This window comes from Biomphalaria glabrata, chromosome 2, assembly GCF_947242115.1.
Source record: "Biomphalaria glabrata chromosome 2, xgBioGlab47.1, whole genome shotgun sequence".
Classification (NCBI taxonomy): domain Eukaryota; kingdom Metazoa; phylum Mollusca; class Gastropoda; family Planorbidae; genus Biomphalaria; species Biomphalaria glabrata.
The window spans coordinates 34006926-34032997 of record NC_074712.1 but is presented as its reverse complement, the minus strand read 5'-3'; the positions used below and the strand labels follow the sequence as shown (position 1 = coordinate 34032997).

General features: G+C 39.5%; 1 protein-coding gene across 1 annotated transcript in view; it reads right to left on the bottom strand.

The window, feature by feature from the left end:
* Window positions 1–26072, bottom strand: part of LOC106079747 (chitotriosidase-1-like) — a 174250-nt gene that overhangs the window by 127301 nt on the left and 20877 nt on the right. Inside the window, exons 4-5 of the mRNA XM_056020174.1 lie at window positions 16589–16847; window positions 582–706 (exon numbers count right to left, since the gene is read on the bottom strand). Coding sequence (XP_055876149.1) covers window positions 582–706; window positions 16589–16847 — 384 coding nt within the window. The remainder of the gene's footprint in view (window positions 1–581; window positions 707–16588; window positions 16848–26072) is intronic.

The following is a 26072-nucleotide window of genomic DNA, read 5'->3' as shown; positions in this document are numbered from 1 at the left end:
TTAAAGTGATTCCTAGTTCCAGAATTAAAGCTTTTGTATTTTTTGTTGTAGGATCTCAGTATTTTTTTTTTTATTTCTAGTTTACATTTGAATCCCCTGGATCACGATATTGTTTGAGTGATCATTAGTTGGTTAAAGGAGAAAGCTATACTAAATTAATACATAGGATACGCACTGTATGATCAACATAATCTTATCGTCACATCAAGACATCATCACATCTAGCACTCAAATGAACACCGTCACACTATCCCCCCCCCTTTTCCAAATCCTTTCAAATTGACAACGCATTCATTGATTTCATTACTTAGTCATATTTCAACCAAAAACAAATTGAAGCCCCGCCCTAAAACCGGGTCCAAAACAAAATAAAACCAAAAAAAACTTGAAATAATGAGAGTAAACCAAATATTTGTCCACACGACAAAGTCCTCGGTTTACTGAGTCTTAAATAAGTGCTCGTCTCTTCCGTGAGTCACGCTCTACAGCAAGCTGCCAACTAATCGCCCATCTCGCTACTTGTTGGTGCTAAGCTTGGCTGCAGACAAACTAATGAGGCCACCAGACAACAAGCAACTTACTTGCCGATTTCGTCGATCTGATAGTATGTCCTGGCGTCGCTCAGGTCAGATTCCAGAGATGCCGACAGGGTCAGTCGGTTTCGTCCAGTGGTGAGAGCTTCCTGTTCAAATCCTCGCTTCAGAATCTGTCGAGATCAGCAAATGAGATTTTAGATATTCATTGTCGCATTACATTAGCACAGGAGTAGCTTTAACGTTTACTAAGATCTGTTTATTTGTTTATTTAGTTTAGAGTTTTTATTTTTCATAAAATGTCTTCTTTTTTTATTTCATGAAGATTTAACCCTATTTAACCCTATTTAACCCTATTTAACAACATCACGTTTTCATCCGTCAACAATGTTTCAAAATAGAAAGTAAGAACTACAATAACACGAAAGTGCGAATTGTATACACATCAAAAATCAGAAAATAAATTATATAAGGAATATGTGGGATATACTTGTATTCTATGTCAGAAGTATAATTAGATTATTATTTTTTTTTAGAGTCGAAATGAGGTGTACTATTGTAAGATATTTTTGAAACATGTGGGCAGAAAGTTTTATGGCAGAGCGGTAACGCGCTTTGCTTCCAAACCGGGGATCCTGGGTTCGAATTCCGGCGAAGACGGTGATTTTTAATTTCGGAATATTTGGGTGCCTCTGAGTCCACCCAGCTCTAATGGGTATCTGACGTTAGTTGGAGAAATGTAAAGGCTGTTGGTCATTGTGCTGGCCACATGACACCTTCGTTAACCGTAGGCCACAGAAACAGATGACCTTTACATAATGTGCCCTATAAGGTCTAAAAGGGGAACTTAAACTTATTTTAAAAATCAAATCATTTTTTTTATTCAAGTCCAGAACCTCAACGACGAATAAAACAAAAGGACAACATGCAGAGTCTATTGTATTATGTTCGATCAAACCAAATGTGTGTAGTCTTAAACAGGACTTTTTATGAAATAATACAGTTGTTGATATCAGAAGGAACATTCATTACTGTACCTACATACCTGAGTTATCGCGGTGTCTTGTTTCTGTTACAATATTTTCTAATCTTTTAGATTTAACTACGGGCTGGTAATGTATTTCTAATTGTTTCATATTTAAAAACTCAAATCATAAGGTGTCAATTTGGCAAAACGTGAGTTTAGGTTGTAGAAAAGTCTGTTGTTGTTTTTTTTTCCCTAAGGTTGACGTCATTGATCTGTCGTCTGCCTAAGTATGAAATAGGAGATCGGGTGTGATTTGCTGTCTAGTTGTTTCTTTGTTACTGTATTATTTATGAGTGTAGAATGAATTATGTAATTGAAGACTTTGCCATTATTAATGAATTATATTTCATGTCACTATAACTGTGAGGTTTGAAAAAGGAAATACATGATAAAGTTTATCTTTGAATGTATGTTATTTATAATATCTAGTTTCAACAGAGATTAATGTCAATTCTTTCAAATGGAAAGTCATGAAGATATAATTACCTAAAGGTTATATGAATACCTGAAGATATCAAGAATACTAATAGATTGCCAAGAGATGTCTTAATTTTATCTCGAGTTTTTGTTATTACCGTGACATGTCATTATTTTATCTAGAGTTTGTAATATTACCATCACCTGCCTCCATAGATCTAAAAGGTTAGCCTCCATAGATCTAAAAGGGTTGCCTTTACATTTTTATATTTAAATATAAGAGACCAGAGAGACTTAAACTATTTAATAGTATTGCTATTATTCAAATGTCACTTTTGTGTAGGCCTAGGTGTATTGCTATTATTCAAATGTCACTTTTAATTGTGTAGGCCTAGCTGTATTGCTATTATTCAAATGTCACTTTTAATTGTGTAGGCCTAGGTGTATTGCTATTATTCAAATGTCACTTTTAATTGTGTAGGCCTAGGTGTATTGCTATTATTCAAATGTCACTTGTGTAGGCCTAGGTGTATTTCTATTATTCAAATGTCACTTTTAATTGTGTAGTCCTAGGTATATTGCTATTATTCAAATGTCACTTTTAATTGTGTAGGCCTAGTTGTATTGCTATTATTCAAATGTCACTTTTGTGTAGGCCTAGCTGTATTGCTATTATTCAAATGCCACTTTTGTGTAGGCCTAGGAGTATTGCTATTATTCAAATGCCAATTGTGTAGGCCTAGGTGTATTGCTATTATTCAAATGCCAATTGTGTATGCCTAGGTGTATTGTTATTATTCAAATGTCAATTGTGTAGGCCTAGGTGTATTGCTATTATTCAAATGTCAATTGTGTAGGCCTAGGTGTATTGCTATTATTCAAATGTCACTTTTGTGTAGGCCTAGCTGTATTGCTATTATTCAAATGTCACTTTTAATTGTGTAGGCCTAGGTGTATTGCTATTATTCAAATGTCACTTTTGTGTAGGCCTAGCTGTATTGCTATTATTCAAATGCCACTTTTGTGTAGGCCTAGGTGTATTGCTATTATTCAAATGTCAATTGTGTATGCCTAGGTGTATTGCTATTATTCAAATGTCACTTTTAATTGTGTAGGCCTAGGTGTATTGCTATTATTCAAATGTCACTTTTGGGTAGGCCTAGTTGTATTGCTATTATTCAAATGCCACTTTTGTGTAGGCCTAGGTGTATTGCTATTATTCAAATGTCACTTGTGTAGGCCTAGGTGTATTGCTATTATTCAAATGTCAATTGTGTAGGCCTAGGTGTATTGCTATTATTCAAATGTCACTTTTGTGTAGGCCTAGCTGTATTGCTATTATTCAAATGTCACTTTTGGGTAGGCCTAGGTGTATTGCTATTATTCAAATGTCACTTTTGTGTAGGCCTAGCTGTATTGCTATTATTCAAATGTCACTTTTATGTAGGCCTAGGTGTATTGCTATTATTCAAATGCCACTTTTGTGTAGGCTTAGCTGTATTGCTATTATTCAAATGCCACTTTTGTGTAGGCCTAGCTGTATTGCTATTATTCAAATGTCACTTTTGTGTATGCCTAGGTGTATTGCTATTATTCAAATGCCACTTTTGTGTAGGCCTAGCTGTATTGCTATTATTCAAATGTCACTTTTGTGTAGGCCTAGCTGTATTGCTATTATTCAAATGCCACTATTCTTTTGGACTCTTTTTTCCTCGCCTACGTCTAAACAAAATTTTTAAGTCGATCATTTCCAAAGTTTCCGAATATGTCTAGACACCAGGATGCAAATGTCTGGGCCTTGGCAAGTAAATGTCAGACCTCTTATCTTTTTAAGTCTTCTTTAATTTAATGAAGATTTTATCCAGGATGCTGTTTATTTTTTTTTAACTAGCTAAGAAGAGTTTTAAAAACGGCACCCCCAAAAAAAAACAGCATGTATATCTTTTGAGTGTGGTGAAAGATTTAGAAGTTAATTCATTGAGTTCGCATCCACCTGGGACTTAATGTTCTTTGCCTTCTATTGGCCTGACATTGTCGCGGTCACCGTATGAAGAGCAGTGTGTCACGCTTTGGTTTGTCTTTGTCTGTCACGTACTAAAAATCTTGCTTGAAATGGTTGGGGAGGAGGCCATTTTTATCTCCTTTGATGGAGAAGGGTGTCACAAACAAATGGTTGAAAACACTGTCATTATGGGTTGTACAGCACTGACTTGGTCACAAACAAATGGTTGAAAACACTGTCATTATGGGTTGTACAGCACTGACTTGGTCACAAACAAATGGTTGAAAACACTGTCATTATGGGTTGTACAGCACTGACTTGGTCACAAACAAATGGTTGAAAACACTGTCATTATGGGTTGTACAGCACTGACTTGGTCACAAACAAATGGTTGAAAACACTGTCATTATGGGTTGTACAGCACTGACTTGGTCACAAACAAATGGTTGAAAACACTGTCATTATGGGTTGTACAGCACTGACTTGGTCACAAACAAATGGTTGAAAACACTGTCATTATGGGTTGTACAGCACTGACTTGGTCACAAACAAATGGTTGAAAACACTGTCATTATGGGTTGTACAGCACTGACTTGGTCACAAACAAATGGTTGAAAACACTGTCATTATGGGTTGTACAGCACTGACTTGGTCACAAACAAATGGTTGAAAACACTGTCATTATGGGTTGTACAGCACTGACTTGGTCACAAACAAATGGTTGAAAACACTGTCATTAGGGGTTGTACAGCACTGACTTGGTGACAACGAGTAAGTACAAGTGTATATTGTCGATACGAGAGTTGATGATATCTCAATGTCGACATGGACTTTGTTGATTGTCTGAGTTGAAATGATTGTAGACGAATTGAAGGAGAGAGAACCAAACGATAGAGTAGAGAGACTTATGTTTACTTACTTTGGAGAATGAACTCAACGTTAGGTGCGGACTAAATGTGCTGAAGTCATTGGTACTTTGTACGTCGTGAACAAGTCCTACCATTGATGCAGTGTGTCTGACTGGCAGTGGAGATTTTCTTTCGTATTGTTGTAACTCTATTTCCGCACTGAGATACATGGTGCGCAATAGGCACTGTTCCACACCAGCGTGGAACAAGGGACAGGAGGAAATGGAGACATGATAGTAGATGCCGGCTTATTTCGTTGAATCAAACTAGATCTAGAACAAATTGACATTCTGTGGTTTGTGTGTGCTCTTTATTTAATTATTAAATCCTTATCTATATTATCATTAACCTGTTGAGTGTTTTCCTGGAAATTTATAGCAATTGGTGTCAGAAGTGGGATTTATAATGGTTACCACGAAAACGCTAGACAAAATCCTTATGAAGGAACTTAATCGGGAACTCCGTGACCGAGGTCTGAAGACAATTGGAAATAAGGAAACCCTACAGGCACGCCTACGGGAGAGTTTGATGGAGGAAGAAGCAGATCCATACACCTATCTTTTTGAAGTTGAACCAGATAATGCAGCTCTGCTCGAAAGTATTAGTTCTATGCGAGAACAGTTAAACTCAGGGCTAGGAAACACCAATGACAAGATAGATCTCATGGAATCGGGAATCAAAACCGAGTTATTGGCTATGAACCAACGCGTGCAAGCTGTGGAGGAGAGAATCACCAACATTGACAAACAGATAAAACAGAGGGAAGACGCAGTGGAGAAGGTCATCGATGAAATGAAGATACAAGCTCAATGCAAGCACAAAAATGTACCAGATGCCGATATGACGTCATTTGTACTTGAAGTCTCCAAGAAAATGAAGGCCCCCGTATTTGATGGTTCCGTGTCCTGGTCCGTGTATAAGAAGCAATTTGACGCAGCGGCAAAAGTTAACAAATGGAACAGTGAGGAAGAGAAAGCCACCACCCTTGTGTTATCTCTAAGAGGAAAAGCCTCTGAATTGCTTCAGTCTCTACCGAACCAGCAGGATTTCGCCGCTCTTGTCCAAGCTATGGAACTCCGATACGGGGATGAACATTTGCAAGAAGTCTATCGAGTGCAACTGAAGACCCGACAACAGTGCCCCGATGAGACACTACAGGAGCTAGAGACAGACATCGAACGCCTCGCACATTTGGCCTACCCAACCGCCGCACAAGATTTCTTGGAGGTCATCATCACAGACGCTTTCATTGATGCGCTTCGAGACCCTGAGTTGAAGTAAACGCAGGGCAAGCGAGCTCTAGTTTACGCTCTGTCATACGAGGCTGCCAAAGACGCATCTGGGGGCACTCACCAGGGCCGAAGGCTGGACGTCAAGGAGGAGGAATTCGCACAACTTGTCAGAATGGTGACAGAGGCACTGAACGAAAGGCGAACAACCCGGATACCAAAAAATCAACCCAGGGCCCCTGTACGATGTTGGAATTGTGGTGAACTTGGCCATATTCAAAGAAGCTGCACTGGAAGATCTCGACAAACCGGAACCCATCGCAGATCAGAAATGAAAGCACGAACTGGTTCCCGGGGCTAACAGGGAAACTAGCACGCGCCGGCTTCAAGGGGCGGAATCCGGCGACACAGAGAATAAGAGCCCCCGCAACCGTCATCCCAGTCGCCGTGCTGGGGCAGAATAAGAGTTTAAAGGTAGAATGCAAAATCGGTGCTGAAAATTATCGTCTTCTGCTGGACACTGGTGCTTCTCGATCAGTCATTCGGCCGGAGGTCGTGAACAAAAACATTATAACCAAGGTGAACTCATATTCCTTAAAAACCGCCAGTGGTGAGTTGATGCCTATACAAGGATTGACGAGTGTTCAATTCAAGCTCGGGAATCAGTTATTCATTCATGAATTCCTGATCGCCAATATAACCGATGACTGCATTATAGGACTCGACTTTATGCAGAAATTCGGCTTTTCTATTGACATTGAAGCTTTGATATGTGGGAACCTAGAGATTCCTTTACTAAATGATGAGGATGAGGAAGAGAATGATCGAATCAGAAAAATCATGTTGACGGAGGATACGAGTTTGCCTGCACAGTCTGAATTGATTATTTGGGGAAAATTGGAGCCTGGTCATACAAAAACTAGAACGGCACTGGTCGAGGGCAAGGAAGATAACTACAGTGAATTTGCCGTAGGTAAGACGTTGGTCATGATCGATAGAGATCAGAAAGTACCTATTAGATTTATGAACCTTAGCTTGGGTGAAAAAAAACTAAGAAAAGACAGCATCATAGCTGTTTGCTATACGGTCGACCTGATACAAAATTGCAGCGATGATAACATCATCAGGGACAGCACTGCAACAACCCACCCGCATATTACAGGGCTCTTGGGGGAGATTAAGACGAATTTATCGGATGAACAATATGCCAGTGCAGAAAAATTGATTGGTGAGTTTAGTGATATTTTTCCGACTGATGAGACAGATTTCGGGCGGACGAATATGGTTCAACATCGTATCGACACAGGAAGCACCAGACCAATTCGACATCCACCACGTCGTCTTCCACTGGCAAAACAACAAGAAGCCATGGACATGATAGAATGCATGAGACAACAAGGAGTCATTGAGTCCTCAAATAGTCCTTGGTGCTCACCTATAGTCTTAGTGAAAAAAAAAAGACGGTTCTATGCGATTCTGTGTAGATTATAGATCGTTGAACGAGGTCAACCATAAGGACAGTTATCCGCTACCTAGAATCGACGACACATTTGATACACTTACAGGAGCACAGATATTCTCTACTCTCGATTTAAAAAGCGGGTATTGGCAAGTTGGAATGCATCCCGAAGATAGAGAGAAAACGGCGTTCTCTGCAGGACACGGTCTCTGGCAATTTACTGTAATGCCTTTTGGGCTCTGCAATGCTCCGGCAACATTTGAGCGACTGATGGAGCGTGTCTTACGAGGACTTAACTGGAACATCTGCCTTGTCTATCTGGATGACATTATCGTCTTAGGTAGGACGTTTGAAGAGCATCTTTCAAATTTGAAGGAGGTGTTTCAAAGGATAAGAGGCGCTGGGATGAAACTCAACCCAAAGAAGTGCTTTTTGTTTGGAAGGAGTGTAAAATATCTTGGACACATCGTGTCAGGAGACGGAGTTAGCACTGATCCCGACAAGGTCGAGGCAGTAAGGCAATGGCCTACCCCAACGAATGTTCATGAATTGAGAAGCTTTCTGGGGTTTTGTACATATTACAGACGTTTTGTGCCTAATTTCTCCAACAATTGTAGGGCTCTTCATTTACTGACAGAACAAAAGAAGCAATTTATTTGGACGACGGAATGTCAACAGGCATTTGAAAGGCTGAAAAACACACTTGCCTCATCTTCCATATTGGCCTACCCTATACCAGGCACGACATTCATACTGGACACAGATGCGAGTGGTACCGGAATAGGCGCTATCTTGTCCCAAAAAGTGGATGAAACTGAACGAGTCATTGCCTATTTCAGTCGTAGTTTGTCAAAGGCTGAAAGGAACTACTGCGTCACGAGACTTGAGCTTCTGGCCGTTGTGGACGCCATAAAACATTTCCACAAATATTTATATGGACAAACGTTCACCCTTAGAAGTGATCACGCCGCTCTACAAAGGCTGTTTTCCTTTAAGAGTCCCGAAGGTCAAGTCGCTAGGTGGATCGAACGTCTGCAAACTTATGACTTTGAGATTCAGCACCAAAAAGGACAGACTCACCAGAATGCTGAAGCGCTGTCCCGAAGACCTTGCAAAACTGAATGCAAGCACTGTAGAAAGGTCGAAGAAAAGGAGGCGGTCGTCGATTGCAATTGTCTTGGGGTAGAAGCTTCCGGATCGTGATAGGACGAAAAAATCCAAGAGGATCAGCTAAGAGACGAAGATCTGGCTCCCATTCTCTTGATGAAGAAAGATGGACCACGACCAGATTGGCAACACATCTCTGATAGGGGAACCGCTACCAAGGCATATTGGGCCCAATGGGACTCCCTAACAATTGTGAACGGTGTCCTCAAGAGAGTATGGGAAACGCCAGACGGGACAAGCAATCGCTTTCAGCTGATACTACCTAAGGTTAGGGTGTCGGAAGTACTGAAAGAGATACATAATGGCTTCAGTGGCTCCCATCTTGGTGTCAACAAAACTTTGGAGAAGGTGCGCCAGCGGTTTTACTGGTTCCGTTACCGGGAAGATGTTGAAGAATGGTGCCGAAGATGCGATGTCTGTACAGCAGCCAAGAGCCCGCAACGTAGAACAAGAGGACATATGCAACAATACAACGTTGGAACCCATTTGAAAGAATCGCAATCGATGTTGCCGGGCCATTCCCTGAAACCAAGAAAGGAAATAAGTTCATCTTGGTAGTTATTGACTATTTTACTAAATGGCCTGAAGCATATGCGATACCTAATCAAGAAGCCACCACAGTAGCGGAAACCCTTGTAGAGAACTGGATAAGTCGGTACGGTGCTCCAATTGAGTTACATTCAGACCAGGGCCGAAACTTTGAATCCAGAGTTTTTTCAGGAGATGTGCCGGACACTCTGCATCGAAAAGACTCGCACCACGCCTGTACACCCCCAATCGGATGGAATGGTAGAACGCTTTAACAGAACTCCAAAACAACACCTAATGAAGGTCGCCAGTGAACGACAAGATGACTGGGACACCTATATCCCAATGTTCCTCATGGCGTACAGGGGATCCGTTCATGGCACCACAAATTATACACCAGCAAAGATGTTGTTTGGCCGAGAACTGCGATTACCATGTGACTTGCTATTCGGGGTTCCAGGTGATAAGCCAGCTACTTCGACGGAGTACGTCACTAATCTCCGAAAACGAATGGAGGAAGCCTATGCTCTGGCCCGCAGAAATATCAAGATGACCAGTGACCAGATGAAGAAAAGATACGACAAACGGGCCAATGCCTCCGGGTTCTACGAGGACGATCTGGTGTGGCTGTACAATCCGCAGAGACGAAAGGGCAGGTCTTCAAAGCTTCAGAGAGACTGGGAAGGTCCATACCGCATCATTAAAAGAATCAACGACGTCGTGTACCGCATTCAGAAAAGTCCCCGGTCTAAGCTGAAGGTCGTCCATGTAGATCGACTTCATCAGTACTGTGGCAGTACAGGTTCTGTTCGGGACGAACAGGTTTGAGAAGGGGGGGAGCAGTGTTGTAACTCTATTTCCGCACTGAGATACACCAGCGTGGAACAAGGGACAGGAGGAAATGGAGACATGATAGTAGATGAGGGCTTATTTCGTCGAATCAAACTAGATCTAGAAGAAATTGACATTCTGTGGTTTGTGTGTGTTCTTTATTTAATTATTAAATCCTTATCTATATTATCATTAACCTGTTGAGTGTTTTCCTGGAAATTTATAGCAGTATTAACAGCCTGGTTACATGCGTCACGTGCTTGATGGCTACATGCGTCACGTGCTTGATGGCTACATGCGTCACGTGCTTGATATCAGGAAAACCTTAGTGCTATGTTGTGTTTTCCTAAGTCTGTCTAAGCCCGAACAGATTCACAAACATACACTCCGAATCTTCACTCCTCAACTGGACTATTGAGATCCGACAATATTAGTCACGTGGTGACAGACATGATGCAATCTTTATGGAGATTTATTTATTATCGACGGCAGTAAAACTCACCTCTCCAACTCCAGCCACCACTACCATAGAACAACTTTAAGATCATGAAGTGTCTCAAGAGTGACAAATTACATTTGCAATATGTAGAACTATAGCGTTCTATCATTTGTTCAACTTAGAGACTAGACGACAACAATTCTTCTTATTATTATTATTGTAGACAGAAGCTAATTTTCATTCTTTGGCACGACCAGGGTCGAGATTTGTTAAACGGAGACAAAAGTCATAGTAGTCCCTTTAAGGCAGTGTCCACTGATGAATCTTCTGGTCATGTGGAAGTTCTGCAGCAGTACTGCCCTCTGACAACCTTCTTAAGACCTTGAATGTGTTTGCGAGGTCAGTTATTATTGTTGCTATGATGAGATTATTATTGTATTTCTGAGTTATTAAAATTATAACTTTCATCCTATTCTTTGAAGTTGAGAACTAGAAAGAAAGACAATCTATTCAAAATAAAGAATGAAGTATCAGTGTTCTTTAACATAATTTCGCTGTCATTTGAATAATTAAACTAAAAACTTGGTCTTTTAAACATTTTTAATTTTCAGCCAAAAATATAAAATATTCCGGGGATTTGAAAGTATTTTTTATTTTGACGCCAAAAAAGAACGTAAACACTTTAATCAAATTTAACTTCTTGTGAAAAGAAGAAAACCCATTTTGTTTTATCTGGCAAAGATCAACAAATAACACTCAAAAACATGCCTGGAGGGAAGATATTTTTTTACTCATTGTTTTTAGCCAAGAGAAAGAACTACGAACAAATCTGGCACTAGGCTACTAGGTATCTAATCAGATATTAAGGGTAAACAAAAATACAATATTATCAAACGAATTCCATTTTTAAATATATTTTTTAGAGGCCCGTAGGTTTTGTGTCATCTTTAGATCTCAAAAGCGAAACTATTTTATTGAAAGCCCGATTCAAAATTGTCTGTTTCGTTCTCAAGATGGACTGAGAAATATGTTCCATATTCTGAAGGCCAACCATTTTGGTTTCCAAAATCATACATGCAACCTTGTTGTTGTTTTTCGCTTCGACCTCACTGGGAGCTTGGGGGGGGGGGGCTAACTGCTCAAGCGCATGGCTTCCGAACCAACGGGACTGGGGTTCAAATTAAGGTGAAGAAGGCGTTTTTTTTTAATTCAGGATTTTGAGCACCCAACTGTAATGGGTACATGACTATAGATGGGGAAAGTAAAGGTTGGTCCTTGTGCTGACCACATGATACCCTCGTTAACTGTTCACTATAGAAACAGATTACATTTACATTATCTGCCCGAGTTATCCCAAGTTCTGAGAGGGATGCTATTTTTTCCTTGCACATAAATCATTTTTAAAACATGAATTTATAATTCTGAAGGGAAAAAAAAGTAAAATTTACTTTCATAGGAGCGGTAGCTAATTCTGGTCTTCAGAAAGTGTACAGTTTCGGCTTGAAAAGCTAAACTTGAATATTGCATGAACTTACGTATTTCTATGATAAACTTTTAAAATGTAATACATCTTACGATGGTAAATACCTTTTGATAAAGTCATGACCTTTTTATGTAACTCATACTTAATCTTTATTTTTAATTCATTTTTTACATGTCTTTAATACATATTTTTAATATGTTTTAGAAGATGGTTTACTATAATGTAAAACAAACAAACATCGGATATCACTGTCATGATTCTGGAGAAATCTGATGACAATGAAAGGGGAATACCCTCTGTTCGTTGATTAGAAGTTCAGGAAAACAAGACTTCTGCTTACTAACAACCAGTGCTTGTTTTGTGTGAAAAAAATTAATAATTAATAGAAATTGTATGTCCAAAAAAAAAATCATGGACTGGACAGTCTAGACGTAAGAAAGACGTAACAAAAAAAAAAAAAACAAGATTACAAAGAGAGTTAGTGTTACACAAACTCAGAGGCGGCCCCAGTCGAAGTCGGATCCCTGTCGGATCTGCATATTCGCAAATAATATTCAAGAGGTGAATTAGTTTTGATGGTCAAAAGTAATAATGTTTCAAAGATTCATTACAATATTGATCAAAACGTTTGGAAATGAAAATCTACACTTTTTTTTTTTACACTTTAAGTTTAGAAATTGAAATTCTACATCTTAATCTAGTCTATTTTAGTCTAAACTAGATCTAGAAATAATAGATCTAGACTCTAAAATAATTTTAATTAGAATATAAATCCAGATCTAGATATACTGTAATAAAAATCTAGATCTAGTTTAAAAAATCTAGATTAGATCTAAATCAAGATATCATTCCTTTTTTAAACGCGAGTCACATAACGAGGCTTAATAAACATTACTATACCTAAGTTCTTTTTTCATTTCATTTGAAGAATTAATTTCATATAACGTCAGAGAGAAAAAGAAAACACTACGTCACAGGGCCTAGCTAGAATAAAAATCACCTTCATCAATACGAGCCCTTTATCGAGTGTTCATAGACATTGGTGCACCGAGTGCGTTCTTTTAGCATTTCATTTAAAGAATTCATTCCATATGACGTCAAAGAAAAAAAAACACTACGTCACACGGCCTAGCTAGACTAAAAATCACCTTCATCAATATGAGCCATGTATCGAGTGTTCATAGACATTGGTGCACCGAGTGCGTTCTTTTAGCATTTCATTTAAAAATTTCATTCCATATGACGTCAAAGGAAAAAAAAAACACTACGTCACGCGGCTTAGCTAGACTAAAATATGTTTTCATTAATACGAGCAATTTTTCGAGGGTTAATAGACATTGGTGAACCGAGTGCGTTCTTTTAACATTACATTTAAAGAGTCCATTCATATGACGTCAAAGAAAAAAAATTCCATTACCTCACAATAGGCTAGTACCGGTACCATAAAAAAATGTCTTTATTTACACGAGATATTTAACGAGGGTTCATAGACATTGGTGCACTGAGTTCTAATAGAATTTATTTAAAATGGATCAAAGCCGCATTGTTTTGCGTTTTGTCTGTCAGTCGGTCTGTCCGTCATCTTGATATAAAAAAAAAACAACAACTAAAAGTTATTAAAAATTGATTAACCTTTATTTTACGTTTCAAAAACAACGCAATAATTTTTAGGTATGAACACAATTGAAAAGTTTATATAATAGATTGTTCCGGATGTTTGTATAAATAGTAAAAGAAAAAGAGAATTTCAGATAAATGTAATACCGTTAATTAAATTTTTTGGATGGTCTCGTATAAAAATTAGATGTACTACAGCCATGTGGAGAGATTTTCATACCTTACTTTATGTGTTTGGATTCTGTTTTCCTTAAAAATCGAAACATAATATTAACGATAATTAGATTTTTTAATGTTTTAGGTTGAAAGGTAAATGTACTGTAATAGAGTAGTGAGTTAAAATATTTTTCATAAAAATCCGTAAAAACATTATTTCGTAAATGAGAAGATTATTTGTTTATTAATTAGAAGAGGGAGTTCAAACAATTATTTGGCGTTAGTAGATTTTTAAATAAATTCGGAAATTTCTGGCGACGATTTGTAAGAAACAAAATCCGCAACTTTCTTTATCGATTACAAAACTTCTATGTTATGTTTTAGCAAGAAAATTAAATGTCTAAAAAGTAATTTTCAGTAATCAATTCTAGTAAATTACTTTTTTTAAAGCCCTGAACAACCTATTGTCGATATTTTTAAAATTTGTTTAAAGATGAAAATGCGGAATTGATATTGATAACCAAATTATAGTGATGCATTGTCAAATAATATAAGTGTAATATTAGTAAATTATGCGATTTCAAACAATCATTAGGCATAATTCATGTTTTATAAAACAATATCCGGAACATTTTTACACTTAATGAAATATAAGTCAGTATAGAGATTTTGATTTAGCATTAATATGTTATTTACATAAAAAACGGAACAACATATTATTGATAATGTGTTTTTGCAACGTTTAAGCACGGAAATTGAAAGTAATATAAATTAGAAGAGCAAGCAAACATTTGTTGGGGTTGATTAGTTTTGCACAAAAAAATCCGGAACAATCAATTTTTAGATACTTAAAACTATTGAGATGTTACGGGAGGAACATTAATGGGTAAATCAGATTTTCAATAGCTTTTAGAGTTCTACTTTTTTTAATCTAATCGTGACGGACAGACCGACCAACAGACAAAACGCACAAAAATAATCTTCTTTTATTCGGATGGGAGCACTAAACAAAAAATAAATAAAATCTGATTTTTTTTTAAAGTTTAAGGAATTGGTTTAGCACCTGATCATGTAGCGAAGTTACGCTACTGCACGAAAATCGCTGCATAAAAAGTCCATTAAAAAAAATGTGCGTGATATTTACATACAAAATGCATTATTAGTCTTTATAAACAAACAGAAATGTTTTCTTTTAATTTTAGCAGCAAGTTGACCAGAAAAAACATCTTTAACTATTATTTATATTTGTTGTAAACATTTCCTGTACATTTTAAAAATATATTTGACTTAGTGATACTGAAAATACACAAAAGTTGTCCATCTTTGTTAGCATATTGTAACATTGCCTCCCTTACATTTACGTAATTGTTTTAGAATTGGTGTATTTTTATGAAAAAATCGCTTGCATAATTAATTTTATAAATTAAACGGTTTGCTTTTAGAAAACCAAAAGTAGCCGTTGCACCTAAACTTTTCAAGCCGCATTTAATGATGAAATAATATTTCTCATATCTCTTATAGTTTTCGAGATCTTAGTGTGACAGACGGACAGACGGACATTTTGCACAAACCTAATAGCAGCTTTTTCCCCTAACGGGGGCCGCTAAAAAAGGAAAAGTGAAAATCGAAAGAGCACATTAAGTGAGTTGTGACTCGTGACTTCAGGACACATTAAGTGAGTTGTGACTCGTGACTTCAGGACACATTAAGTGAGTTGTGACTCGTTACTTCAGGACACATTAAGTGCTTGTGACTTCAGGACACATTAAGTGCTTGTGACTTCAGGACACATTAAGTGAGTTGTGACTCGTGACTTCAGGACACATTAAGTGAGTTGTGACTCGTGACTTCAGGACACATTAAGTGAGTTGTGACTTCAGGACACATGAATACAAGTGACTAGGTGACACTTTCGTAGTGGTGACTACAAGGCACATTAATACAACTAAGTGACATATTCCTAGAAGTGACTTCAGAACTCATCAAATATAAGTGACTAAGTGACATATTCCTAGAAGTGACTTCAGAACTCATCAAATATAAGTGACTAGGTGACATATTCCTAGAAGTGACTTCAGAACTCATCAAATATAAGTGACTAAGTGACATATTCCTAGAGGGGACTTCAGAACTCATCAAATATAAGTGACTAGGTAACATATTCCTAGAAGTGACTTCAGAACTCATCAAATATAAGTGACTAGGTGACATATTCCTAGAAGTGACTTCAGAACTCATCAAATATAAGTGACTAAGTGACATATTCCTAGAAGTGACTTCAGAACTCATCAAATATAAGTGACTAGGTGACATATTCCTAGAAGTGACTTCAGAACTCATCAAATATAAGTGACTAAGTGACATATTCCTAGAGGGGACTTCAGAACTCATCAAATATAAGTGACTAAGTGACATATTCCTAGAGGGGACTTCAGAACTCATCAAATATAAGTGACTAGGTGATATATTCCTAGAAGTGACTTCAGAACTCATCAAATATAAGTGACTAGGTGACATATTCCTAGAGGGGACTTCAGAAATCATCAAATATAAGTGACTAAGTGACATATTCCTAGAGTGGACTTCAGAACTCATCAAATATAAGTGACTAAGTGACATATTCCTAGAGGGGACTTCAGAACTCATCAAATATAAGTGACTAAGTGACATATTCCTAGAGGGGACTACAGGACAGTTCAGTTCTAGTCACACTAAGAGATAGAAGAAAGATTAACTAAGAAACCTTTCCTCTCTTAGTTCGGCATGAAATGCTATCACGTGATCAGACTTACTTGCAAGAAGTTGGTAAAACGTAATCTGTCCCCTGGTTCGCTCCCCCTCTCCCTGGACGTAGGATACTGCCAGTCTATGTTGACCCCGTCAAAGTTGTTTCTTCTTAAATAGGCGATCAGGTTATCACTGAACGTGGTCATGGACGTCTCGCTGGCCACTAAGCGGCTAAATTTCTCTCCACCGGCTGCCCAGCCTCCAAGGGCCAGAAGTGTTCGCAAAGTTGGCCTGTCTCTTTTCAGTCGGTTTAGACGACCGTACCTGGGAATCAGAGGAGAGGAAATAACAAGCAAAAATATAAATTATTTGTTTTTAAAACAAAGCGTATATATGGAAAAGAACTACACATTTGTAACCCTATAACCTGTAACACATATTTCCCTTTATCCATATCCAGCAAAAGTAATCGATTATTAATGAGAAATGTATTAATTGTTGTTTTGTTGTTTTTTTTGAGGGGGTGGGGGTTGTAGTGTTTTTTTTTATCTTAACAATGTTTGGGAAATGAATACTTGTGCAAAGTTTCAACTTGATCCAAAAGTGGGGAAGAAATAACGTGTTCAAAATTTGTACCGGAGTGAAATTTATGAAACAATCATTAGCTTTGAAAGTAATTTTAATTTATATTTTTTTAAACCTCTTTTTTTGATTAATGCTTTTTGGTAAGAATTTAGGCCATGGAAATTCTAGGCTAGATTTTTTTCTCTAGAAAAGTGAAGCGGTTTGTCAATGTGCTAGCCACATGACACCCTCGTTAACCGTCTGTCATAGAAACAGATGACCATCATCTGCCCTGTAGGTCGCAAGGTGTGAAAATAGTACGTGACGTATTTACTTACGATAAAAGTAAAAATGACAATTACACATGAAAGCAAATTATTACATTATATTATTTTATATTATATTATTATAGTATAGTATAGTAAAGTATAGTATAGTATAGTATAGTATAGTATAGTATAGTATAGTATAGTATAGTATAGTATAGTATTGTATAGTATAGTATAGTATAGTATTGTATAGTATTATATTATATTATTTTATATTATATTATTATAGTATAGTATAGTATAGTATAGTATAGTATAGTATTATATTATATGTTTTGAAATTATATGACATATTTATGTAGGTTTACGAAACTAATTTGAATAAACAGTTGACCAGTAAGAAAGTGAATTTGAATATGAAGTTTTGAGTCGATGATTATTAAAAGCTAATTTTTTGTTTAAATCTGATCCTGTAACCTCTTTAACGTTCCTCAAGATGCAGTTTGCAAATTTGGTCGGTCACATATTGAGTCACACTCACAACAGAGTTAAAGTTGGTCACATATTGAGTCACACTCACAACAGAGTTAAAGTTGGTCACATATTGAGTCACACTCACAACAGAGTTAAAGTTGGTCACATATTGAGTCACACTCACAACAGAGTTAAAGTTGGTCACATATTGAGTCACACTCACAACAGAGTTAAAGTTGGTCACATATTGAGTCACACTCACAACAGAGTTAAAGTTGGTCACATATTGAGTCACACTCACAACAGAGTTAAAGTTGGTCACATATTGAGTCACACTCACAACAGAGTTAAAGAGCTACACTGTTTCAAGCTAATTGAGTTTTTTTTTTTAGTCAAACCTTCGGACCACACCACAAAAAAACAAAAATGCGAAACAATATTTTCATCTCACGATCAGCATATTAAAAACTAGAATCCAGAAACTAGCAGACGTTAAAAAAATTATACAATTTCAATGCATCGAGTTTTCACACTCATACGTGTAAGGAGACAAGAGCCATTCATAAACACATTCAAATACACACATATACAAACACATGCACACATTTCTGTCAATTAAGAATTCTGAACACAATATTCTTCCGATTCTATAAATATGCAGGCCAGTGCTCGAGAACTTTAAGAAATCTTCAATCAGAAATGTTCATCTTTTCTTTTAAATTAAATTATTGACGTTTTGTGCTGTAGTTTTTATAATTCCATTTTCTAGAATGATTTCATTAGAAAACTTTGTCTAGGAAGGTGTAAATAGGTAATGTTTGTTATTTGAGATGTAAATAAATAATAAAATATTTAAAAGATATTAAAATAAAAATGATTTTAAAAAAACAAACAAATTCATTGAAACATAATTGTTTTTAGCCAAGAGAAAGAACTACGAACAAATCTGGCACTAGGCTACTAGGTATCTAATCAGATATTAAGTGTAAACAAAAATACAATATTATCAAACGAATTCCATTTTTAAATATATTTTTTAGAGGCCCGTAGGTTTTGTGTCATCTTTAGATCTCAAAACCGAAACTATTTTATTGAAAGCCCGATTGTCTGCTTCGTTCTCAAGATGGACTGAGAAATATTATGTTCCTTATTCTGAAGGCCAACCATTTTGGTTTCCAAAATCATACATGCAACCTTGTTGTTGTTTTGTATATATATATATAGTAGCGGCCTTAGGGGATGGCAAGTGGGGCAACCGCCCTAAGCCCCGCGTCTAAGGGGGGCCCTGCGATATGAGATTCCCTTGTCATCGTGAGGTTCGAAAACCAGACCAGTTCTCATAAATAAGGACTTGTTGATCAATATTTCCTGGCATCTTTATGATACCAATTACCATATAAGTTCTTGAAATGACATTTTTGGTTTCGAAACACCGATCAGTTTCGGTAAAGACAGCATCTTATGACCTGTAACTTCTAATTGGCTGTTAGTTTTGAACGGTTCACCTTGGCAGAAAGAAACACGCGTAAATAAACAGTCCTACAGTACTGTTAGGTCGCAGTACAGTAGAAAAAGAATTGGTACTTGTAAAGTAAATAAACTGTTACTTTAGTCCGCCATAGAGAAAAAGGGACGAGGGTGTGTGAGAAGGATTCTTTGTTTTGTACTGTGGCCTAGATCGTACAGTTAATTCGGCCAATCAGCATCCAGAAAGTTTGACTTCATTTCCCCCCCCCCCCCATATGCTACTGTTCATACACATCGAGTAGGCGTGTGTTGTAGTGTACACAAAAAAAAACGTGTATTTTTTTCCTTAGTAAGCTAGATCTGCGAAAGTCAATGGAACACTTTTACACAGGCAGTATTTTCTTGTCCTAGTTCAATGTTTGGCATGATAACTGATAATTGGCAAACGAAAGCTGCTGCGACTGGAAACATCTTGGAAATAAACTTTGGCAGCGCGAGGTTTCTGTCAATCACGTTCAAATGTTTATAAAATGTTATACATGTTTCGGATGTTCCTTCAGAGTTGAAGATAATCTACTTCCTAGTCTAAACATTAGACCTTCGAGACGACCTAACAATAGTCTAGCGCGCACACCGCACGGCCATCCATTCTTATACGTATATGTCCGCGTGGTTGGATTCAGCTCTGAGAATGACCAATGGTGGCGCAATGGTAGCGCAATGGAGGACTTGATTCTAGAAGAAATTAAAAAAGAAAAACAGCATCGGCGCGCAGTCTTAGCAAGAATTCTAGCTATCGCTCAAATACCTTGCAAAAAAAAAAAAAAAAAACAGCGCATTTCGTTGGAGAACAGAGAAAGTGTATGCGCCAAACAACGGTCAGTCTTAAGACTTGGTTGAGATGCTTGACAAATTCGATCCAACCAGGTAACATGATGTAAGAACATCTTCGGCGAATTAAGAACGCCGAGGCTAACGACCAGTACCTCAGATATAGGAGATAAAGACCTGATGGCATATTTTGCCGTCATCCTTGACTGCACGCTTGATGTTAGCCACAAAGAACAGATGTCTTTTACGTAGCGTTTTGTGGAGGTATCAGATCCAGAAGTTAAGGTGGAGAACACTTCTGAGTTTATGCAGTTAAAAGGCTAGTACAGTACTTCAGCGTCAGAGGCGGACGATCCCGTTAAAGTGACATATAATCTTCACTTACGGCTGTGGGCCTTGCACATGACACTTGCCCATGGCCCCGCGCACTGCTAAGGCCGCCTCACAATGTGTGTGTTAGTGTGTGTGTGTAAAAGAGTGAGAGAGAGAGACCTCAGTAGAAAATATCACAAGTTAGTTCTAGAGTTTGTTTTTAATAGCTTGTATTTGTCTCTGTTCCAACTTGTTTTCAGTTCAGAGTCTAGAGAGTTGGCAGAAGATCCTGTCGATATAAAAGTCATTGTTCTGGCTTCATGGTGATCAAGGGGAAAAAAACACTTTCATTTCAATTGACGTAGCTGTCACAAAAGTCAAGGTAACCTCAGCGTAACGACAGGGTTAGGTGCTCAGCTTGATACAACTAGTCTGGCATGAAGACATGAATGAGCAACCTGAGTGACAAAGAGAGAGACAGGGAGAGAAGCAGGCTGAGTGACAGAGAGACAGAGAGAGAGACAGGGAGAGAAGCAGGCTGAGTGACAGAGAGACAGAGAGAGAGACAGGGAGAGAAGCAGGCTGAGAGACAGAGAGAGAGAGACAGGGAGAGAAGCAGGCTGAGTGACAGAGAGACAGAGAGAGAGACAGGGAGAGAAGCAGGCTGAGAGACAGAGAGAGAGAGACAGGGAGAGAAGCAGGCTGAGTGACAGAGAGAGAGACAGGGAGAGAAGCAGGCTGAGTGACAGAGAGAGAGACAGGGAGAGAAGCAGGCTGAGTGACAGAGAGAGAGAGAGACAAGGAGAGAAGCAGGCTGAGTGACAGAGAGAGAGAGAGAGACAGGGAGAGAAGCAGGCTGAGTGACAGAGAGAGAGAGAGACAGGGAGAGAAGCAGGCTGAGTGACAGAGAGACAGAGAGAGAGAGAGACAGGGAGAGAAGCAGGCTGAGTGACAGAGAGAGAGAGAGAGAGAGACAGGGAGAGAAGCAGGCTGAGTGACAGAGAGACAGAGAGAGAGAGACAGGGAGAGAAGCAGGCTGAGTGACAGAGAGACAGAGAGAGAGACAGGGAGAGAAGCAGGCTGAGTGACAGAGAGAGTGAGAGAGACAGGGAGAGAAGCAGGCTGAGTGACAGAGAGAGAGACAGGGAGAGAAGCAGGCTGAGTGACAGAGAGACAGAGAGAGAGACAGGGAGAGAAGCAGGCTGAGTGACAGAGAGACAGAGAGAGAGACAGGGAGAGAAGCAGGCTGAGAGACAGAGAGAGAGAGACAGGGAGAGAAGCAGGCTGAGTGACAGAGAGAGAGAGACAGGGAGAGAAGCAGGCTGAGTGACAGAGAGAGAGAGAGACAAGGAGAGAAGCAGGCTGAGTGACAGAGAGAGAGAGAGAGACGGGGAGAGAAGCAGGCTGAGTGACAGAGAGAGAGAGAGAGACAGGGAGAGAAGCAGGCTGAGTGACAGAGAGACAGAGAGAGAGAGACAGGGAGAGAAGCAGGCTGAGTGACAGAGAGAGAGAGAGAGAGAGAGACAGGGAGAGAAGCAGGCTGAGTGACAGAGAGACAGAGAGAGAGAGACAGGGAGAGAAGCAGGCTGAGTGACAGAGAGACAGAGAGAGAGACATGGAGAGAAGCAGGCTGAGTGACAGAGAGAGAGAGAGACAGGGAGAGAAGCAGGCTGAGTGACAGAGAGAGAGACAGGGAGAGAAGCAGGCTGAGTGACAGAGAGACAGAGAGAGAGACAGGGAGAGAAGCAGGCTGAGTGACAGAGAGAGAGAGAGACAGGGAGAGAAGCAGGCTGAGTGACAGAGAGAGAGAGACAGGGAGAGAAGCAGGCTGAGTGACAGAGAGAGAGAGACAGGAAGAGAAGCAGGCTGAGTGACAGAGAGAGAGAGACAGGGAGAGAAGCAGGCTGAGTGACAGAGAGAGAGAGACAGGGAGAGAAGCAGGCTAAGTGACAGAGAGAGAGAGAGAGACAGGGAGAGAAGCAGGCTGAGTGACAGAGAGAGAGAGAGAGAGAGAGAGAGACAGGGAGAGAAGTAGGCTGAGTGACAGAGAGAGAAAGAGAGACAGGGAGAGAAGCAGGCTGAGTGACAGAGAGAGAGACAGAGACAGGGAGAGAAGCAGGCTGAGTGACAGAGAGAGAGAGAGAGACAGGGAGAGAAGCAGGCTGAGTGACAGAGAGAGGGAGAGAGACAAGGAGAGAAGCAGGCTGAGTGACATAGAGAGAGAGAGAGACAGGGAGAGAAGCAGGCTGAGTGACAGAGAGAGAAAGAGAGAGGGAGAGAAGCAGGCTGAGTGACAGAGAGAGAGAGAGACAGGGAGAGAAGCAGGCTGAGTGACAGAGAGAGAGAGAGAGAGACAGGGAGAGAAGCAGGCTGAGTGACAGAGAGACAGAGAGAGAGACAGGGAGAGAAGCAGGCTGATTGACAGAGAGACAGAGAGAGACAGGGAGAGAAGCAGGCTGAGTGACAGAGAGAGAGAGAGAGAGACAGGGAGAGAAGCAGGCTGAGTGACAGAGAGAGAGAGAGAGACAGGGAGAGAAGCAGGCTGAGTGACAGAGAGACAGAGAGAGAGACAGGGAGAGAAGTATTGTGATTGAGGCAAAGGAGAGCGTGTAACAAAGAAAGAGAGAGAGAGAAAGAGACAGGGAGAGAGGCATGCTGAGTGACAGAGAGAGAGAGAGAGAGACAGGGAGAGAAGCAGGCTGAGTGACAGAGAGAGAGAGAGAGACAGGGAGAGAAGCAGGCTGAGTGACAGAGAGAGAGAGAGAGAGACAGGGAGAGAAGCAGGCTGAGTGACAGAGAGAGAGAGAGAGAGAGACAGGGAGAGAAGCAGGCTGAGTGACAGAGAGAGAGAGAGACAGGGAGAGAAGCAGGCTGAGTGACAGAGAGAGGGAGAGAGACAAGGAGAGAAGCAGGCTGAGTGACAGAGAGAGAGAGAGACAAGGAGAGAAGCAGGCTGAGTGACAGAGAGAGAAAGAGAGAGGGAGAGAAGCAGGCTGAGTGACAGAGAGAGAGAGAGACAGGGAGAGAAGCAGGCTGAGTGACAGAGAGAGAGAGAGACAGGGAGAGAAGCAGGCTGAGTGACAGAGAGAGAGAGAGAGAGAGAGACAGGGAGAGAAGCAGGCTGAGTGACAGAGAGACAGAGAGAGAGACAGGGAGAGAAGCAGGCTGAGTGACAGAGAGACAGAGAGAGAGACAGGGAGAGAAGCAGGCTGAGTGACAGAGAGACAGAGAGAGACAGGGAGAGAAGCAGGCTGAGTGACAGAGAGAGAGAGAGAGAGACAGGGAGAGAAGCAGGCTGAGTGACAGAGAGAGAAAGAGAGAGGGAGAGAAGCAGGCTGAGTGACAGAGAGAGAGAGAGACAGGGAGAGAAGCAGGCTGAGTGACAGAGAGAGAGAGAGAGAGACAGGGAGAGAAGCAGGCTGAGTGACAGAGAGAGAGAGAGAGAGACAGGGAGAGAAGCAGGCTGAGTGACAGAGAGACAGAGAGAGAGACAGGGAGAGAAGCTGGCTGAGTGACTGAGAGACAGAGAGAGACAGGGAGAGAAGCAGGCTGAGTGACAGAGAGACAGAGAGAGAGACAGGGAGAGAAGTATTGTGATTGAGGCAAAGGAGAGCGTGTAACAAAGAAAGAGAGAGAGAAAGAGACAGGGAGAGAAGCAGGCTGAGTGACAGACAGAGAGAGAGAGAGAGACAGGGAGAGAAGCAGGCTGAGTGACAGAGAGACAGAGAGAGAGACAGGGAGAGAAGTATTGTGAGTGAGGCAAAGGAGAGCGTGTAACAAAGAAAGAGAAAGAGAGAGAGAGAGATGAATAAGATCATGAATGAGCATTGTTGCTGACATTTAGTAGGAGAGACTGGTAGGAGGGGCGGGGAGGAAGGCACATGTCAGTAATTACGTGTAACTCAATATCAGCTTTGAATGAAAAGAACATTCTAGAAACTTGAGGACAGTGGAAGAAAAAAAAAATTCGGTGAACATAGACATTCCATGTGCAATGATTTTTAGATTGCCAATAGTCTTGACGTCATGTCAGGGCTCACTATCTTTTTTCCTCTCTCTTTCTCTCTCTCTCTTTCTCTCTCTCTCTCTCTTTCTGTCTCTCTCTCTCTCTTTCTCTCTCTCTCTCTTTCTGTCTCTCTCTCTCTCTCTTTCACTCTTGGTGCTTAGATCTACTAGCAGTTAGCCTACATAAATACTTAAGTAAAAAATAAACAATTATAAAAGAAAATATTTGTCTTGGCAAATTGATAGCCGTGCGATAAAATTTCAAAAAGCAACTTAATTTCTTTTTTTTGTCCACTCAAAGTTCAGATGTTCTCAAGCTGTGGCGCCATACGGAAAATGTTGGAAATAAACTAGAATATCGATTGTTCCAAATACGATTCCTTGACTTCTCACATCAAAAGTTGCTACCAGGTACTGTCCACCTTGTGAGGCTCTTTTATATACTTCTAAATCTAGCTACAGTGTTTGTTTATGGGTTTGTTTGTTTTTTTCGATTGTTCTTTGCTGCAGTCACGACAGTTGCACATTGACATTATTACACTCCTTAGAAAAAGTCATTATGTAAGGTGTCAGTGTGTGTGTGTCAGAATATGTAGGCCTATGAGTGGCTCTTATAAATTAAATACTTTATCAGAACTCCGTGGAACCTGGATCCTGGACATCTGATCTCAAAAATGGCTCTAACGATTTTACTAGAAATTTAATCGTTGATATATATCGCTGAGAAAGGAATTATTAGCTCGTTGGCCACACTCTAGTTTGACCGTTATAATTTTTCAAAGTAAAAAATAAATACATTTAAATTTGGCTGAAGACTATATCTAGGTTTAGAGCAGTTTTACCGTAATTACGCGGTAACAGTAAATTTAAAGTTGCTTCAATTTTATTGAAGTTTATAAGCGTGCTTATATTTTTACGCACATTACATTTAGATTTTAGATCTAGAAGTAGATCTAGATAAGTTCTTAAGATCTCTAAATCATAACTTCATGTCTAGTGGTAGATCTAGATGTTCATATAATGAACATACCAATAAATAACTGCTCAAGGGTGACTTCCCCGCTGGTGGAATCATTAAATGAGGACGTTCTACTTCAAGGCAATCGAGCAGCTGACGGTGTCACAGCTTCGATACTCGAATTAAATTGAATATTTTTAAAAATATTTGTTTATTTTTTTTTTGTATTATATTTGAAGTTTACTGATGGAGGTATTGTCTTTTTTTTTTATATATATTTTTTTTTATTTTATTCTTGGGATACAACGGAACTGTTTGTGAAAAAAAAAAGGAGCAACGGATTTCTCTTGAACCCAAACGACCTTTTAGTTTAGACTTCAGTATCATCATCATCAGTCACATGACTTGTGTTTCAGTGGTGCTGTGACGTGTAACTAAAACCCTCCACTCTCCTGTCAGCAGTTGTACTTTGAAGACTATCAAGAGAGGCTGGCCCATTCTTTCACGTTGTCCAGCCAGCTATTCTTTCTTCGTGCTCCCACCAGTGTCAAATTGAAGGATGATTTTTTAAAGCGAGTCGTGCCTACCATTATAACCGAACCAGCTCAGTTTACGTCCCGTCACATTCTTGAGGAGTTCCAGTGTGTGAACTTGTACAAGCTCGTTTGT